The sequence below is a fragment of the Polypterus senegalus genome, chromosome 4 (assembly GCF_016835505.1).
Source record: "Polypterus senegalus isolate Bchr_013 chromosome 4, ASM1683550v1, whole genome shotgun sequence".
Classification (NCBI taxonomy): domain Eukaryota; kingdom Metazoa; phylum Chordata; class Cladistia; order Polypteriformes; family Polypteridae; genus Polypterus; species Polypterus senegalus.
Genome location: NC_053157.1, coordinates 92,007,812 through 92,027,765, shown reverse-complemented (window position 1 = coordinate 92,027,765; position 19,954 = coordinate 92,007,812). Strand labels below are relative to the sequence as shown.

The 19,954-nt window shown below is 38.1% G+C and overlaps 1 protein-coding gene across 1 annotated transcript in view; it reads left to right on the top strand.

Moving 5' to 3' along the window:
* Positions 1-417: 417 nt before the first annotated feature.
* The window catches only part of LOC120527536 (protein WWC2-like), a 293,278-nt gene continuing 273,741 nt past the window's right edge, over positions 418-19,954 (top strand). Inside the window, exon 1 of the mRNA XM_039751046.1 lies at positions 418-829. Coding sequence (XP_039606980.1) covers positions 702-829 — 128 coding nt within the window. The 5' untranslated portion in view covers positions 418-701. The remainder of the gene's footprint in view (positions 830-19,954) is intronic.

Sequence of the window (19,954 nt, the reverse complement as noted above, 5' to 3'; positions counted from 1 at the left end):
TCCCAATTGCGGGTCGTGAGGGGAAAACCTATCATTAGTTTTAAAAGATCTATTAAGTTAAGGTCAGTTCTTGATGGGTTAGTTTGAACATGCTAGTTTTAGACTGACTTCGTAAGAAATGAGTTTTGACAGCTGACTATTGAACGATCCCCATCGGTGAAAAAAAATATCATGTAGAACACTAAATAATTGGAACGTTTTACTACTTAGTACAATTTACTATGCTTCCTCTAAAATGACTTTTTTCTCTCTGCGTACTTTGCATTTCAAATAATAATTACAGTCAGGTTATAAGATTTTTCTTTCAAAAGCGCAAAATCCAAACTACTTAAAAATACATTTACTCGTATTGCTCTTGCACGATCCTGACGTCAGGGTGCCATATTTCTGGAAATGAAAGTGAGGGAGTGGCCCGCAGAGGCTCGCGACACGCGGGGGAGTAGGGGTTAACTCTGTGGAATGTTGCTCTGTGGAATGTGCATGCAAATAGGTTTATGCTAATGTCATGCTAATGAGTTTGTGTCTGGGGACAGAGTCAGGTCTGTCCAGGCTGCGAGGGAACTAAAATGGAGGACTGGAAGGAGCACAGGAGTGACAAGTACAGAGGATTGTAAAAAAAAAGAAGAAGAAGAACGTTTCTTTGTTTGATCACTTGCTTTTCTTATTTTCTATACATATGGAGGACCTATCAGAAAGTGATCATGCCTAGAAAGGGGAATGGACAGCTGCCGTTACCGGATGGCTGGGAGGAAGCGAGGGATTACGATGGCAAAGTGTTTTATATCGATCACAACACTAAACAGACCAGCTGGATCGACCCAAGAGACAGGTAGGAACGACAGGAAATGGAGCGCTCGAGAGTTGCGGAGCATTTGGAAAGAAAAAAGTAGAGAAAGTTGTTGGCATTGCAGTTTGAGTTCAAAAGGGGAGAGCGCGCTGTAAAGAAAACACGCCGGAGACTCCCACAAGTTTGTAGTGTCCACAGTACGGTTACGGAGCTAATTTCTTACGAGTCCGTATTAAAGGCAGTTGACTTGACACCCGTGATGTCAGCAGATCCTCAAAGTTCGGCTACTGCGCAAAAATGTTAAGTTGTGTTAAAAGTGCAAGGAGTTGTAGTGGTGCTACAGTCCGCCAGTGATCTGGCAGATGCAAAATTCGGTATGTGCTACCACGGAGTGCACGATGTAGCTGATGATTTATGTTCCTCGATAGCTTGCCACATGAGTGACCCACACTGTTGCTTGGTTATTGCTGGGCGCAAAGTTGCAGTCGCGTCCCGATGAGAGTTTGCGGTCTGCAGCCGTTATGTTTGCTGTTGCCTGCAAAACGCGGTGCGCGTGCTCAAGCTCTGAACCTGCGACGCCTTTTAACTGATGCCCATCACACAGTGGCGACGCGCTGTCGTGGTGAAGGCTTGTCGGGGGATAAGTTATTCTGCAGGCCGCAGCTTTGCTGAGAAAAAGTTGTTTTTTTCCCTGGCTGATGCAGTTGGGCAGGATGTTTTCTTCCATCCCATAGTATATTCTGATTGCACAGCAGCATTATTGGTGAGATTACAGTATACAGAAAAGGAGCGATGCTCAAGGAGCACTTTAGCACGCAGCTCAAGGGATGCGGAGGATTCCAGCGTGACAAACTGGACAGCAATCAGACTAGCTTGGCCTTAAACAACACCTGCCAAAAAAGTGCACTCAGACCAAACGAAAATGTCTCTAAATGAGGTAGTTCACTTACGTTCACAACTTTGTTCATGGGCTGAATCATAAGAGTGGTCTAATGGGGCTTCTTTATTCTAAAAAATACAGTGCTTTTTGACTTGCACAGATTTTCGAGCTGCCGAAATAACATCAAGAGGACGTGGACTGCGTGCGTTTAAGTGATACCTAAAGTTTAGAAGTTTTGTGTGCTGTCATTTCTTAGATATTTGAATATTTGACCCCATATTATTGTATTCGTTTTATAGGTTTCCTTTTGATTTTCCTATTTTATTTGAGAAAGTATATCAGTATAACATTTTAAACATTAAAGAACGCGTTATGTATATGTTCCATTGCACAGTGTCAAATATATGTTTCAAAACTTTAGATTTTAATTTAGGAAGTAATGTAAGAGAAAATGTTTACAGGGCCAATAATTTACTTTTAAAGGCTTTGTGATATGCACATGATCAAGCTTTCTAGCCATTTTCTAACCTGTGCATCTGGTTTAAGATCACAGGCGACCATTGCTGGTCTTAGCAGCCTTAAGCACAAGGTGAGAAATCCAGCCCTGCATTGGAACCCAGTCCTACACTGGACTCACTCACACATACATAACTTCATTGGAGTTGACAGTAAGTCTGACATGCACCTGCTTGATGTGAAAGCCTCACAAAGATATGGAAAACACAGAAATTCTTAATTGCCAGTCCTAGCATCAGCAGGAGTTTCATTCCAGGACACTGCAGGTAAGAGAGAATCAAGCTAACTTTGCTGCAATTTTTTTGACACTACGTTTTTTATAAACACAAGTTATATTTTCAGAATAATAAATATTAATATATTGCTGCAATCAAATTATGGCAATACTTGTGTAAGTGGGCCTTGCGATGGACTAGCAACCCATTCAGGACTGGTTTCTGCCTCGTGTCTTATGTTGGGTTAGATCGTGTCCCTCTGTGTCTGTGAATTGGATTAAGCTGATTTGAAAATGTTATGTGTGTGGTGTAACCAATCGAGTGCCGCCTCCATCCCAGAATTAAAATGCCATAAAGAAGTAAAATTTGGAAAAGTGAAGATTGGGATAATTGGAATTACAAGATTGGGGTGAACCAAAGCAGGGCACAAAGCAAAAAGTAAAAAAATAAGGAAAACAAAATATGCACAGTCAGAACAACATTTGTATGACTATCAGGTGAGATTACTTCCCAGTTTACAGCCACCAGTAAAATATTTTCCTGTCACCTCCATTTTCCCATACGACCCTGTTCCTCCTTACTTGGAAGACCTTTCCTAAAAACACCTCTTGACTTTAAACTGAGTTTCTGCTGGTATGGAGATATTTAAACCTCACCTCACAGTAACATCCTGTAGTCAATGATATCTACAAATGAGGGGGTTCCCTGTAGATAAACCTGTAACAATTAAATTTCTGTACCTGCTTTCATTTAACATACCCATAATGCTCATAATTCCTGATTGTTTCAGTCTACACTCCTCTTCACTCCTTGATTTTATCAGATTTACTTGCTTTCATGTCTTATCTTTGGAGAATAATACTTGCTTTTGCCTAGTTTGGCAAGTGGGAGGTCAGGCTCTGATACATCCAATTTCCCTATTGGGGCAGAGCAGATCATTCCTGATGGCCTTTACTGGGTCCCACCAGTTAATTGTCTATTTGCTAGCATAGCTTTTTGTATCTTCAAATTGCTTCTCTACACCATTCCATATTTAGACTTTTTTGAAAGTATAAATCAATAATAATTTTGCATGTGCCAAAATACTACAAATACTTGAAATACTTAGTGGAGATTTTCAGTCTGAATCTGGTCAGGCTGCAAGCACATATTTCTTAATTGATAGCCAAAGTTTTGACTGCAAACTACAGGTTGCTTATCATTTAAAGCACAGTGATAATAAAGGCTGAAAAAGGAAGTTCTTTAAAGCACTTTTTGACTTAAAGCAGAAGGAACAGGGTATGTACACAATATGACAAAAAAACACCTGAAGTGCATTCTGAGTATTTACTATTCTGACATGAACATTGGCACAAGTAACCAAATCATTTGTGCCATTATTGCTGTCTGCCTACAGCTAGTAATGTGATGCTTTCTATGAAATGTTTCAGTTAGATGTTCAAAAATGGTTGGATATATCTGGCTTGTTCAGAATGCTTAAGGTGGCTGTCAAATTCAACCACGGATGAGAAGAAGAAGAAGTAGCAGCTAAAGTGTTCATTCTTGTCCAGAGAAGAGTAACAGTAGTGGAAACTTAATCACAGAAGCGGTCATTCATTTCTGGGTGATGATGAAGTGAAAAAAAGCAGTACTTTACTAATTTCACAGTGAACCAGAACCACTGTTTCTACTTGTATAAATCTAACGAAAAGCAAGGAGATTATATTAAGAAGTGACATAACATTTCCTAACCCAATTAAGCTGATTAATTAATTTAAATGTCTAAAACCTAAATAAAAAACAATTTTGAAAGAATAAGTACAGAAACGTTTTGACGCACATGAAATATATATGTGCATATAGCCAGTGAGACTGCATTATTCACTTAAGGTCCAAATAGTTTTCTACCACAGATGGGTTGTCTCAGGTGCAAGTCAATGCAAGACACTTAGATCTACCAGATAAACAAGAAGATCTCATACTGTGCTACCTGCATCTTCAGTTTCCTTCTAATGTTTCTAATATCCTCTTATCAATTTACATCTATGGCTCCCTTCAACTGTGGTAATTTTTCTGAACCCTGGCCGTAATATAATGCATACCTTGAGTTCCTACTCAGTTCCTGGAGTAATTATCTTCTACAAATGATCCCTTGGACAAGTTAGGTTTCTGTCTGTCAAAGGCATGAGTCCAAAACTAGGTGTCCTGCAATTATAGGACAGAATACGAGCAAATGCAGTAACACTGTATATATCAAATACTGGTGTTAAATTAGCATATAGTGTCAGAAACATATAAAAGAACACATATAGAAAAAAGGGAACTTACTGTATATATGCATTAGTGATTTTGCTGTGTATGTAACAGAAGAAGGTTCATTTTTTCAGACTGTGAAATAGTTTGTAATTTATAATTACGGCAGTACAAATTCTTATATTACTCTCTCTATATATTGTGATACATTAATAAAATATCATATTTTATTTCTTTGTAATGCTTGATGTGTTTTGAAATGTTTTTCTTTAATACAAAATTGCTTAGAACTTGATTTTTAAATATAAATTTGCAAAAGGTAAATTAGTTATTCTTGTTTGTGCATGGATTTGCCTTTTTTCCCCCCAAGAGAATATAAGAAGCCATGTAAAACATAAAAAGCATAACAAAAGTGTATCATCTCAGGTTGTGAAAGTGCCCACTTTTGGCTTTTCTTTGTTTTTTCATTTCCTCTGACAACATGTGGTGAAATAATGTAATCTCACAACTCATTAGCTGGCAGGTCTGTTTTATTGCTGGCATTTCACTTCTTGCTAGGTGAAAAACAAAGGCAGAATAAGAATGTTAGTAATCATCTCATTGTTTTAATCTCTTTACAATAAAGATGTACTAGGATGTTAACTGAAGTCAGAGCCCCATGAGTAACCCTGAAGTTGAATAAGTAGGTTAAACACAGGTGGATGGAATGGAAACACAAATTGTAGATGGATAATAATAATTTAGGTTTTAATTTCCTGAGAAATCATAAGTACTTTATAAACATTACATTATCAAACACACTTAATCCAGTTGAGTGTTGTGGCAAGAAGTACAATTTTAGTCAGTCAAATTTGAAATAGAGTTATATACCATATAGTTTGAGACTTTAAACATACCAAATGGCTAATGAAACACCACACTTCGAGCTGAGAAGCTATGTGTTGTTCTGTAAACCATTGGTAAAACGTAGCCTACAGGATATTTCCTGAATTTTAGATGGAAGAATAAGCAAATACAAGGTTATTGAAAATTCCTTTCTTTGGCTTTTATTTTTTTAAATGTTTCTCTGGCTGGGTCAGTCAACATCGTTTCCTGACAGTGACATTAACTCACCTTGCAGTCTAAGTTTCTTTATGAAACTGCAGTGCGTACAACAAAGTAACATAGAAGCAGGATTCCAGTCAACCATCTTGAGTTTTTTCAGACAGATGCTCATGCCAAGAAGGAAAGTGGTGCAGGCACATTACATTTATGATGAAAAGTAGCAAAACTTTATGAGCAACAATTTCCTGCAAGTTAGAAAAAATAATTAATTATAAAACATTGATTACTTGTCTGTGGTTCTGAATTTTAACTGCTGAATTTTTACATCTCATGATGATTCAAAAATCTATTTTTGTTTAATTATGGCATTTTGTATCAGGAAATATTTAATTGTAATGTTTAAATATAATGTAAATATATTAAGAGTAACATGTCTTGTGTATCAGAAAAGGTGTTCATGATGGCTGTCTGCAGGCTTTCATTTTGACTAAATCTTTATTCACTCAATAGTATAATTAACTAAGATGTCAACTGTGATCATATTTCGGCTCAGTGTTTTGTTATATTGGACATTCCATGCAGATTTGCAGGAGACAAATATGGCCATTTAAATAACTGACAGCATAAAGATGTAATTGAGTAACGAAAAATTTATCTTGCCTTTTAGATAATTATTAGCACCTGCTTGCACTTATTTGTAATGCAGTGAAAAGCATTCATTTAGTCAACCATGAAAGGTTAAACAGATTGAAATGGCTGTCACGTGAAGCAGACTTTGAGAGAAAGCTTAAATCTCCCAGTATATTACATGAAAAGGCAGTCATCTCAACATATTGCTCTTAATTGTTATGTTTTAGTTGGTGTTTGGCATACAGTATCCAGTGATGAATGAAACTAATGAAGAAATAATGAATGGAGAGTTTTTAAAACTTTAAAATACTTCATCCAGTGTGTGTCTTCCCTTTAAAATTAGTGTAATGTAAATACATTATGAAGTATAAGAACTCTATACTACAGTACATTTTGTTTTTAAATATCATTAGCCATATAGGGAGAAGATGTTTGTAAAGTCACTGCTTCTCTGGTAGAGTACTCCCACACCAGAGTATATGTTGCATTAATTTGAGCTGCTAACTCTAAAATCTCACCCTACTCTGTTACTGTGTATATCATTTTGGCATTTATACTACTTCTGTCTATCCTTTGTCTGATTTAGGGTTGTCTAATTTAAGGTCAAGGGGTGCCAATCTCTTCAGTAGTGAGTCTAAATTTGCCTGTTACGAGTGTGAGAGTGTATAAGAGTATACCTTAACCTACAATTAGGTCAATGGACTGATAAGTAAGGTTGATGTCTTTGAAATCCAAGTTATTCTTTCACAATTGTGGGGCATATTAATCTTCCTCGGAAACTTGTGGTATTATGTGAAATAAAAATTCCCCATGACATTTTCACTTAAGGCGTATAGGAATTCAGAAGAAATGTGAAATAAAAAAAATAAAAAATAAAAAAAAAACTACGTTGAATTGGCAACGTTTATGGTTTCAGTAAACATGCCTTTCTTGATAAGTTTCAAATACGCTGAATTTTTATTTGCAAATTTGGTCTTTAAACTAGTAGCATTTCAGTGGCATTACAGCAGAATTCCTGAACTGCAGTACATTGATTCTTCAGTTGTTTTGATAGATGTGCTTTGTTAGCTTATGCTGGCTTGTGTTAAACACACATTTATTTAAACATATAAAAAAAACAATTTTCTCCTTACTCTTCCATTACATCATATTCTTAAGCAGTTTAAATATTTTGCCACTTAGCCGGGTTTAGTAATAGTACCATCAAGTATAATATGATTTTCATGTAAATCTGTCTTTGTATGCCAAAATCATTTCCTCTGATGATAACACCTGGTAGGTTGTTGAAAGTTTAGGAATAAAAATCTATTTTAAGATATACGATTAATTTTCTCCATTGTGGATTACTAGCTACAAATATGCAAACCGTATCACAGACCTTTGCTGTTAGACACAGTTGTTTTGCTGCTATATGCTGTATTTTCCACATTTGATCTCATTAAAGCAAAAAAAAAAAAAAACTAACTAAAAAAAAGTATAATACTAACCATGACATACGCTTCACATAAAGTTCAGTATTGGAGAAAATGATTTACTCATCAGACTTTTAGCAGCTTTCTGACTTCGATGTTACTCACTGGCAAAGTCTAGGATTGGAGCACAACCTTTCATGAGACAGCTCACTTATAGGGTCCTGATAGGCCAAAAGTATCCTGCAGTAATTGGCAGGGAAGATCGTTTAAGCATTTACAAAGATCTGAAATAAATTAGACTAGTTTTGAAACTATCTAAAGTGATATGATTGCAGCTTTTGCAAATCACATGAGGAATGGAGTACATTCAGAGCCACTGCAGTATATTGCATATCCTAGAATCTTCTTTACTTTGTTGCAGAAGCCATTGGTATTTGGCAGGTATTTAAAGAAGTAGTCAACTGAGAACCAGTAAGACATTTGTTACTCAAACTACACACTCTGATGTTCTTATATTTTTATACAGTTGTCCATCTCAGCCTTCCCCCTCTTTTTCCATATTGTTTTTTTAACCCAGAACTGAACTTTAGGAATTCCTGTACCTTGCAACACAAATGAATAAAATAACAGGTTTCAGTGGTGCTAATGCAGTTAGAAAGGTTTCCCTAATATCCAATTAGCATTTAAACATAAATAATTAAGGAAAAACTAAGGGAGTTTACCATTAGGACACTATGCTGAAAATGTGGCTTTGCAGCCATATGTGAATAATGAATTAATAATTAGTAATTTCAACCAGTAATGGCCATTTTTCATATTAGTAATGCCTTGGCTATAATTTTAAATCAAATTAATGCTATCTAGATGAAAAAGGTATACAGTGATCCCTCGCTATATCGCGCTTCGACTTTCGCGGCTTCACTCCATCGCGGATTTTTAATGTAAGCATATCTAAATATATATCACGGATTTTTCGCTGGTTCACGGATTTCTGCGGACAATGGGTCTTTCAATTTATGTTACATGCTTCCTCAGTTTGTTTGCCCAGTTGATTTCATACAAGGGACGCTATTGGCGGATGGCTGAGAAGCTACCCAATCAGAGCACGTATTACATATTAAATAAAACTCCTCAATGATATACGATATGCTTCCCGTGCGCTGCTTCGCACACTTAAAAGCTCTAACAGTCCGTAATGATTTTTCATTGTTTGCTTTTCTCTGTCTCTCTCACTCTCTCTGAGAAATACAGGCAGATACTTATCCATCATGCAATACCATCAGGGAGGCGTATGATTGGCCCCATTATCTGCTCCTGACGGAAGGGGTGTGAGCAGAGGGGCTGTTTGCACAGTGGCTGTTTGCTTAGAAGATACGGACGCGCCTGTAAAAAATGCTGAAAGGCTACCTTCACATTGATCCCTTCATTGCACCGCTTTATCGCTGTGCTTGCATACTTAAAAGCGCAACAGCCCTATTGATTTTTGATTGTTTACTTTACTCTCTCTCTCTGACATTCTTGCTCCTGGCGCGCACCTTGAAGAGGAAGATATGTTTGCATTCTTTTAATTGTAAGAAAGAACTGTCATCTCTGTCTTGTCATGGAGCACAGTTTAAACTTTTGACTAAAGGGTGTTATTTCATGTCTAGAGGGCTCTAATAATGTTAAAAAACGTATTTAGAAGGTCGTAAACAGGTTTTCAATGCTCTAACTGTGAAAATATTAGATTTATAAATAAAGAATCCTACTTCTTGGAAATTCATTTACTTTGTATCTGTCTGGATCAACCGCTATAAACAAGGGTTTACTGTATACCTGCGGAGTATATTTATAAATAGTGTGGGAGAGTTTCTAAGAGCTTAAAATATATAAATATAACCATACAAACATATGGTTTCTACTTCGCAGATTTGACTTATTAAATGGCGAAATTGGAAATTTTAACACAATTAATTACAATATACATTTAGTTGGAGTTGGTGTATTTTTCCCGACCTCAACTCTACTAACCCAAGAATTACTTCCAACTGTGACTGCACAGCCCCGGATATCAGCAATGACTACATTATTTGTTGATGTTCATTCATTGCCAGGCTGTGTGATGCATAGAGATGCCGGAGTTACATCAAAACATATAGGAGCCCACTTTCTTCACCATAAGAAAGGCAGGTAGCCATTGCTTCAAAAATTGCTGAGCAGCATGTACACTTTAGGTACTGAAATGTTGTATGATGTCGTACGAACATTTAAGTGCGCAATGGTTACTAAGGAAAGGATGCAGTGTAAATAAAAGTAACTTCAAGATAACATTACCATATTTCCTAGAGTGAAGTTATTAAGTCACTTAACATTGAAATTGAAATCACAATCTCAAGAAGATCACTTGTTTACCTATTGAAACAATACATTTGTAATTTACTTCTTTTTTACTTTTCAGAGGAGTCATTTTTATGTAAGATGTGATTTTCTAAGCACATATACCAGTAGTTCTTATGAAAGTCACCCTATGAAGCAAACATTTTGTGTCTCTGACTTTTAAAACACATAATGTGTATGTATAATTTTTATATATGGTTTAGCTAAGTTACTTTATTATTGATATATGTAGTTATTTCTAATAATTTCTATTGTAACAAAGGCGCTATATAGGCGCCTGACCCGACACAGATAGACAAGGAGGTATGTATAAAAACACAAAGACTTTTCTTCAGCTGTGGGACACGTCTTCCCCGTGCCACACAGCCCAAACACAGTCCCAAAGCACAATAAACACAACCAACAATCCTTCTTCTCTTCCACCACTCCTCCTCAAGCTTAGTCCTCCTCCTTCCGACCCTGACTCCTGAGTGGTGGTGGCTGGCCCTTTTTATAACCTACTCGGAAGTGTTCCAGGTGCTTGACCACCTGGTCCTAATTGCACCTTCGGGTGGGGCTGAAGATTCGTCCAGCCAGGCTGCTGAGTCCATGCAGCTCCCCCTAACGGCCATCCGAGCCCCCAACCAGGCTGTGGAGGACTCCATCTCCCATGGAGCCCTGCGGGTGGTTGGGGAATCACCATCAGCCATGGAGGCTGCCACCTAGCGTCCAGGGGAAGGTACTGGAGTGCCCATGGTGGCTCCCCCGGAACATTAGCAGCAGGGGCGTCCCTGCCGGGCATGGGACCCGGCTGTCCTTCACACTATGTATATATCGATACTGAAAAGGCTACTTAAGGTTGTCTTTCCTATAATGCTGGTTTTTTTCCTTTTCTTACAAAGCACATTTTAAATAAATGTGCACATATGGGTCTCAATTTTTGTGTTTAATTGGATCCATGAACATTCCCCCATAAAGCAAGAGTCATCATATTTTTTGGGATCCCCACTGTTTATTTTTGAAGCTGAAAAAAAATCAATTTTCATGGATGTATTTTTAATTTTTATTTATTTATTTATTTTTAATTGGGGTGGAGTGGTGGCTCTGAGGCTAGGGATCTGCAGCAACAATGGGAAGGTTGCCAGTTGAGGCCCTTGAGAAAGGCCCTTAACCTGCAATGGCTTTGTTCTGCGTATGATGTTAATCTACATTCAGCCCCACAAGCAGGTCCTCCAAATTACAGGGAAAACTTGGGGGTTGGTGGCAGGATTGGCACTCCAGCCACAGTAAAAAAACCTCACACTGTTCCAGTGTGGTGCTGAGGTATCACCTGGTGCACTCAGGTCCTAATCCAGGTGATTCGGTGGGTGCAGCATCGTGCTATCAGTGCATGTGCCCAACCCCTCTCTCTCTCCCTTTTCTTAATTAAAGGGCTTCTGTTTTTTCCATTTTGCCAAATTTTTAGATAGGTGTAAATTCACAGATTTTGTAATTTTATATTTTTTCGGATTATTGCACAACATTAAACTAATAAGAAAACACAAGTTATTTCAAAGCTTTACATTTCCTGCCCAGGATTTGTTCCTGCCTTGCACCCTGTGTTGGCTGGAATTGGCTCCAGCAGACCCTCGTGACCCTGTGTTAGGATATAGTGGGTTGGAAAATGACTGGCTGACATTTGTTAGTGTATTGTGAAAGTACCTGTAGTTGGAAGAAAATGAAACAAGTGTCTCTAACACTTTTATGGGGTTGTTATCCTGTTCCATGTCCACCATCTATTTACAGACTCCGTGGGGGACAAAACCTGAGTTTTCATATATTTGACATGAAGTCTAGCAAAAACGACTTTCAAAGGAGGCTGATTCTTCTGGCTGTAAACTCTGAAGACCTTAAGTTGACTAAAGTTTTGTATAACTAAGAGCAAAAATTAGGATGTGATGTTTCTAGAAGCATATGAACAAACATTCTTTTGTGTAGTAAATCATTTTGGTTCTATGTTAGTCTGTAATTCCATGTGTTTTCATGTGTTAGTCAGTAAACCACACTTTTGAGGTCTGCAGTCTGGTGATCAACTGTTGCATCTATCCCAATGGCTGTCGTCAGCTGTTTCTAGTGTTAACGTTAATTCCTTTCATACAAACACTATTGCTTCTTTGTACAGTAAAACAATTCCCTCTAATATTTTGCAAGAGTGTTTTTTTAAAGGAAAAATTTAAGTTTTTTAACTAAAAGAAAAGAAACATAAAAGTTGACTGTCAGGCCCATTAGTTTGAGGGTACTCTAATTGATTACCATTACAGATCAGCTCAGGAAATTACAGGATGGTATGGGTGGCTGTTCAGATAGCAAGGGATTGCCAGACTGCAAGTGGAGATTATATAGAGCAGCATGACCTAGTCCAAGAGAGAGACCCTTACCTGAAGTCACTGCATATCTCTGCAAGTCAGTATGAATAGATTAGAATCCACAAGCAAGAAGTTTGCAATGCAATCCCAGTAATCACCAACACAGAGACAAAATCATTGACCATAAAAATATAATGCACACATTTAGAGACTACTATAAATCCTTATATTCTGCTGAGTTTAAAGGAGACAACACACAATCTAATGTATTTCTGGATACATTACAGATACCACAAATAGATACTTTTAGTGCGGGGGAACTGGATAAACCTCTGGTGGTATCAGAATTACTAGATGCTATAAAGTCACTTCAAGGCGGGAAAGCAGCAGGCCCTGATCGCTACCCTGCAGAATTTTATAAGAAATTCTCTGTTCAGCTAGCTCCCCTCCTATTAGCAACATTTACAGAAGCTAGAGACAATCAAATTCTTCCTCAAACTTTTCGTCAAACATTAATCACCGTCTTTCCTAAACAAAATAAGAACTTATTACAATGTGCATCATACAGACCAATGTCACTTCTGAATAATGATGTTAAGATACTCTCAAAAATCATAGCTAGAAGGATGGAGAAAGTGCTGCCTTCGGTAATATCACAGGATCAAATGATTTATCAAGGGTTGACACTTATCTTCCAATCTTCGACACCTGTTTAATGTAATATACTCACCAACAAAGTCAAACACCCCAGAAATATTATTATCATTGGATGCAGAAAAAACATTTGACATGATTGAATGGAAATACGTTTTGACTACATTAGAGAAATTTGGGTTTGGCCCGAACATTTATGCATGGATCAAACTACTGTATACCAATCCAGAAGCTTCAGTTTGTATTAACAACAAACAGATGAACATACACAGGCCTGGTCTGCAATAGAAGTAAAATCCTGCAGTACTTCTTTATTTCCCCTGCTTTGTGTCCCAATAAGTGCAAGTTATCAGCAATATACTAATAACCCAATTGTGCTTCACTCACTCAGAATATGGAAACAATGTAGAAAGCACTTTAAGATGGTGAAGCTTTTATGTGTTGCACCTCTGCAAGAGAACCACCTCTTTCAACTTTCAAACATATGCATTTTTTAATATCTGGAAAAGATTTGGGATTAAATTTCTTAGAGATCTTTATATAGACAACATGTTTGCATTCTATGAACAATTACATTCCAAATTTAACTTTCCAGCTACACATTTCTTTCACTATCTTCAAATTAGAAACTTTGTTAAACAGAACCTGCCAGATTTTCCTCATCTTACACCCTTGTCCATGCTGGAAAAAATATTGCTCAATTTCAAGGACACCATCTCTGCAATATATACAATTATTTTACAGTCCCTCCCTTTGAAAGATCCAAGAGGAAAATGGGAAAAAGATCTCTTAATCAATATATCAGAAAAGGAGTGTAAAGTAGCAATGTAGAGACTTCACTCGAGCTGTATATGTGCAAAGCATACAATTTATTCAACTCGAAATTATATATCGAGCACATCTGTCTTGCCTAAAACTGTTCAAAATGTTTCCAGAGCAAGATTCAACCTGCGAACGCTGCAATCAAGTACCAGCCTCACTGGGTCACATGTTTTGGGCTGGTACCAAATTAACATCATTTTGGATCAAAACTTTTAAGTGCCTTTCAGACTGCCATGGTGTCATAATCCCTCCTAACCCATCAACAGCTGTGTTTGGTGTTCTTCCAGATTGGTTTAAAGTGGAGAAGGACAAACAAACTGTGATTGCATTCACTACACTTCTGACACGCAGACTTATTTTGCTAAACTGGAAGAATCCTAACTCTCTTTTTTATACTATTTGAAATTGGAAAAAATCAAATATTCAGTTCAGTTCATATTCATATTCTGTACAGATTTTTTTTAAAACCTGGCAGGATCTAATCAATAATATTTTAGAATAAGCTGTTAAAGCACAGAGGAAGCAATTATCTCCTCATTTCTTTTTCTTCTCCATTCATCTCTATTGGTCTATTAAACTCATCAATTTAGGTATGTTTACAAGTCTTAAGTTTTACCCCGTTGGCCATGCTGTCTCTCTTAGGGGTGGGGGTCGACTTGTTTTTTAATCTCAATCCTATTTTTTGTAAAAATTGATCGATTTTGTATGGAATGATTATAATAAAATTATTCAAAATTAAAGAAACAAAAAAAATTAGAAGCGATAAACACCAAGGGTTGCAGAAGGGGTGGGGTTGAGGGGTGCATAGGACTCAAAAAGGCCCAGCACAGCTTCTTCAGGTTGCAGAAAATTATTAAATACATGTAATCCTTTCTAACATGTAAAAAACATAGCTTCAATCTCTAGTTTCCATCTTTGTGTAATGATTGAATATTTTAGTTATGTTTCCAAGGAAATAAGCCTGCCATTCATGTTTAGTAATTTGTAAGATGACACTTTTAGAATTAATTAAAATAATCAGTAGAATGAAAGAAAAATATCAACTAAGTCATTATTTTTTACTGCTTTAATGGGTTATGTAGCATATTAACAAATGCCACATATAAAATTACCATTTATTATTAGATAATTAAAGCAAACTGCAAAAACAAAAACAAGAAGAGGCTAATAATTTGTACTTGCTTACAAGTTTCTATTGTACATGTTACTGATGTTTCTAAAGCGTTGATTGCTATTATGTAGTCATTATGGCTTATATCAGACAATGAATAATGTTATCCTGAAATATTTACATTTTAAAGCTGAATTACTGTTTCTTTACAATTGCAAATTTAAAAAATAAGTTTTTATCAAGGGTTGGTGAAATATGGATTTTTTTTTTTATATGACGATCAATCAGCAACAAAAAAACAAAAATTGACTTGCATTATATGGTATTCATAGCGTCATATTACATACAGTGTATCAGGAAAGTATTTACAGCGCATCACTTATTCCACATTTTGTTATGTTACAGCCTTATTCCAAAATGGATTAAATTAATTTTTTTCCTCAGAATTCTACACACAACACCCCATAATGAAAACGTGAAAAAAGTTTACTTGAAATTTTTGCAAATTTATTAAAAATAAAAAAATTGAGAAATCACATGTGCATAAGTATTCACAACCTTTGCCTTTACTCAGCTCGGAGCATATTCTTTTCCTACCTTGTCAATTGTGTAATGCGTTTTTTGAACAGGTTTGATGCATGGAAGTGATCACTCGTACTGCGTTCAGTCAGTTCACGTGAGCCACTCTCTAATGTGATGTTGCGATGTCCACAGCTTTATTTAATGTTAGCTAAGACCCGGCACTTAAAAGTTTCTGGCTGCACTCCGGTTGTAGTATGATGAAGCTGCCCGAGCTCACTCTTGAGAATGCAACGTATAGTTGTCCAGGAGAAAAGCAATCTTGCCTGAAATCAATGGCATCCTTTAATAGGGTCTGTCCCTGAGACTTATTACTTGTCATCGCGCAGCAGAGCCTTACCGGAAATTAGAGGCATCTGAATTGAAATGGGAGATCAGAGGGTATAAAGGGGATGCGAGGAATACATTGAGTGTGGAGAAACTGTAGAGACAGCGTGTGTATTAACTTGTAGATTTTTCTGTGAGTATTTGGTGGCAGCGTGACGAAGTTGCTTCTACAAGACCGCGTTAGCTGTGGAGCTCAACTCGGATCATATTCTTTTCCAACCTTGTCAATTGTGTAATGCGTTTTTTGAACAGGTTTGATTCATGGAAGTGATCACTCGTACTGCGTTCAGTCAGATCACGTGAGCTGCTCTCTATTGTGATGTTGCGATGTCCACAGCTTTATTTAATGTTAGCTAAGACCCGGCACTTAAACGTTTCTCGCTACAGCAATTTTAACAATTTTACAAAGTGATCCAAAGTCTCGTTTATACCTTGTGTCTTCTCATTAAACTTGTATCTCGCGAATAAAGTATTCAGTGTTTTTCTTCAGCGCTGTTTGGGAGCTCTTCCTTCTTTTCTACGTACTACGGTCACAGTCAGTTCACGTGATTACGTGGGAAGCGTGATGATGTCACACGCAGCTCCGCCCCCCCACGGCCATCGAGCTAACGTCCATTACAGTATATGGATAAAAATAGGTTCCAGTTATGACCATTACGCGTAGAATTTTGAAATGAAACCTGCCCAGCTTTTGTAAGTAAGCTGTAAGGAATGTGCCTGCCAAATTTCAGCCTTCTACCTACACGGGAAGTTGGAGAATTAGTGATGAGTGAGTGTGAGTGAGTGAGTGAGTGAGTGAGTGAGTCAGTGAGGGCTTTGCCTTTTATTAGTATATATTCCAGTCTGGTTTCCGCACTGGTCATAGTACAGAAATGCACTAACACGACATTCTGATATCCTCTGGTGAAGGAAACTCCACTGTAATTATGCTGTTAGACTTAAGCGCAGCATTTGATACCATTGACCATTCTATTTTATCGCATATTTAAGGAGATTGGTTTCAGAGTCCAAGCTGTGCGTCAAGGTGAGCCCGACTATATCTAGCCAGAACCTTTCGACCTCGCGCACTAGCTCAGGCTCCTTCCTCTTCAGAGAGGTGACATTCCACGTCCTAAAAGCCAGCTTTTGTAGCCGAGGATCGGACCGCCAAGGTCCCCACCTGTGGCCACTACCCAACTCACACTGCACCCGACCTCCTTGGCCCCTCTCATAGGTGGTGAGGCCATGGGAAGGGGGACCCATGTTGCCTCTTCGGGCTGTGCCCGGTCAAGCCCCATGGGTGCAGGCCTGGCCACCAGGCGCTCGCCATCGAGCCCCACTTCCAGGCCTGGCTCTAGAGGGGGGCCCCGGTGACCCGCGTCCGGGCGAGGGAAAACGCCGTCCAAAGTTTTCATTCATCATGGAAGGTTTGCTGGACCGCTCTTTGTCTCATCCCTCACCTAGGACTGGTTTGTCTTGGGTGGCGCTACTAGGGGCATAAAGCCCTGGACAACAGAGCTCCTTAGGATCATTGGGACACGCAACCTCCTCCACCACAATAAAGTGGCGGTTCGAGGAGGGGTGAATTGTGATGTTTACTTAAAAAGTGCAGCTAAAAAGTATTTGGCGGTTTAAGGGTTAACTATCATTGTCGAAACCTTGATATACACATTATAGTACAAACACGTGACACTAACGTTACTTTCTAAAACTTACCTCTCGAGAGACGGCAGCATTACAGCTCCAGGATGCTTGCGTTGGTAGGACTGTGTGCGTCTTGACAAACAATAACAAATGATAATGCCCCCAGACGTTCATGTAATGCATTGCAGTTACAAAAACCAATGTGGTTCTTGGTGACTGGAGCTTCTATTGAAGGTTCTGTTTATGTCGCGTCGACAATAAAAAATCTGCATCACTGATTTTTTGTAGTCGATGTTGACGATTATGTCGACTAATCGTTGCAGCCCTAGGGTACTGGGACTTTTACTGTTTTCACTTTACATACTTCCACTGGGATCTATCATTAGGAAACATAATGTTAATTTTCACTTGTATGCAGATGACACCCAGTTATACCTTTCATTTAGATCAAATGCAGTTTCTCCAATGTTGTCTTTAATTAGTTGTGTTAGTGAATTAAAGGAGTGGATGAATGAGAACTACTTGTCTTTAAACACAGATAAAACAGAGATGTTAATTGTTGGAGGGAATGACGCTGATCACAACAATATTTTGTCATCATTTAACCCAGTTGGAATCACCATTAATTTTACTAAGTCAGCCCGCAATCTTGGAGTTATCATTGACTCTAGCATGTCATTTAAAGTGCATATTACAAAGTTGTCCATGTTTCTTCAATCTTAAAAATGTTAGGAAATTAAGGCGCTTTCTAAATAAACATGATTCTGAGAAATTAATTCATACATTTACTATATTTCTAGTAGGATTGAATACTGCAATGCGGTGTTCTTTATACAGCCTCCAGTTAATCCAAAACGCTGCTGCAAGAATTATTGCAAGAACAATAAAGTATGAGCATGTAACTCCAGTTCTTAAATCCTTACACTGGCTCCCGGTTAAGTTTAGGGCAGATTTCAAAATCCTCCTGTTAACATATAAAGCATTAAATGGCCAAGGTCCGGCTTACTTGTCTGAACTTATCATGACTTACAAACCAGAGCGCACATTAACATCTCAAGATTCCGGTCTGCTTATGATTCCAAGGATTAATAAAATAACAGTGGGAGGTCGAGCTTTTAGTTACAGGGCCCCTAAACTGTGGAATGGTCTGCCTGCTACTATAAGAGATGCCCCTTCGGTCTCAGCTTTTAAATCCCGGCTGAAGACTCACTACTTCAGTTTAGCATATCCTGACTAGAGTTGCTGATTAACTGTACAGACTGCATCTCTTTTAATAGTCATTAGCACTAAAACATAAGTAACATGATAGTTATAATTTGTTACTAACCCTTACCTATTCTGTTTCTCTTCTTGGTACTCAAATTTGGCACTTAGTGCCACGGCCCACCTGCCAAGTTGTTTTGCCTTCCTAAGGTAAAGTCATCCCTGGTGGAGGATCGCAGGAATCGTGGGGTAGAGGGGTCCTTTCATCGGATTGGCTGGCCAAGCAATGTTTCAGCTGTGGAATGGCCATATGGGGGAGGCATCTTGAACCCTGAGGTCTCCAGGACTCTAAACAAATCCAAATCATATTATGTGATATCATCTACTGTTAAATTCTGGTTTGTACTTGTAAAATTTTTATTTTTTTACTGTATTGAGGATTTGTTCTGATTTGTGTATTGTATTGTATTGACCCCCTTCTTTTTGAGACCCACTGTACACCCAGCCTACCTGGAAAGGGGTCTCTTTTTGAACTGCCTTTCCCATTGTTTCTTCCATTTTTTCCCTAAAAGGGTTTTTTTTTGGGAGTTTTTCCTTGTCTTCTTAGGCCGGAGTTATACTTTATGTGACGCGACACATGCTGCAGCGGACGCTCCTGCTACGCAAGCGTTGTAGTGTTTATACTTGCGCACGTACTTTACATAAATCTGGAGGAATTCACCAGGTGGCAGTGTGAGATATTATCATGGTGAGAACAGTTTTGGCTTCTCATTGTTGTGAATTGCCTAGAACACCTATTAAATTCCCTGAAAAGAATGTTTATTGATTATATCCATCAATCCAGGGATGTGGTTATTCCAACAAGCATTGGGCACGAGTGAGAAACAATCCCTGGACGAGGCCTCAGCTCATTGCAAGGTGAATACAAGCACACACGTACACTAGCGTCATTTTAGCGGCACCAAATCCCCAAATCTACATATCTTTGGAAGGAAACTGGAGCACAGTGTGGAATACAAACAGGAAATACCAGCAACATAACTTCCTGCGAGACAGCAATGCTACCGCTCCGCCACCGTGTCACCCCATGTATGTAATTATTAACAGTATTTATTATTTAAACAAAATTATATGTAAAATGTAACATACACACTTTAATGCATTTCATCATGAAAGTGATATCAAGTATAAATCGAAGGATTCTAAATGTGCAGAGAGT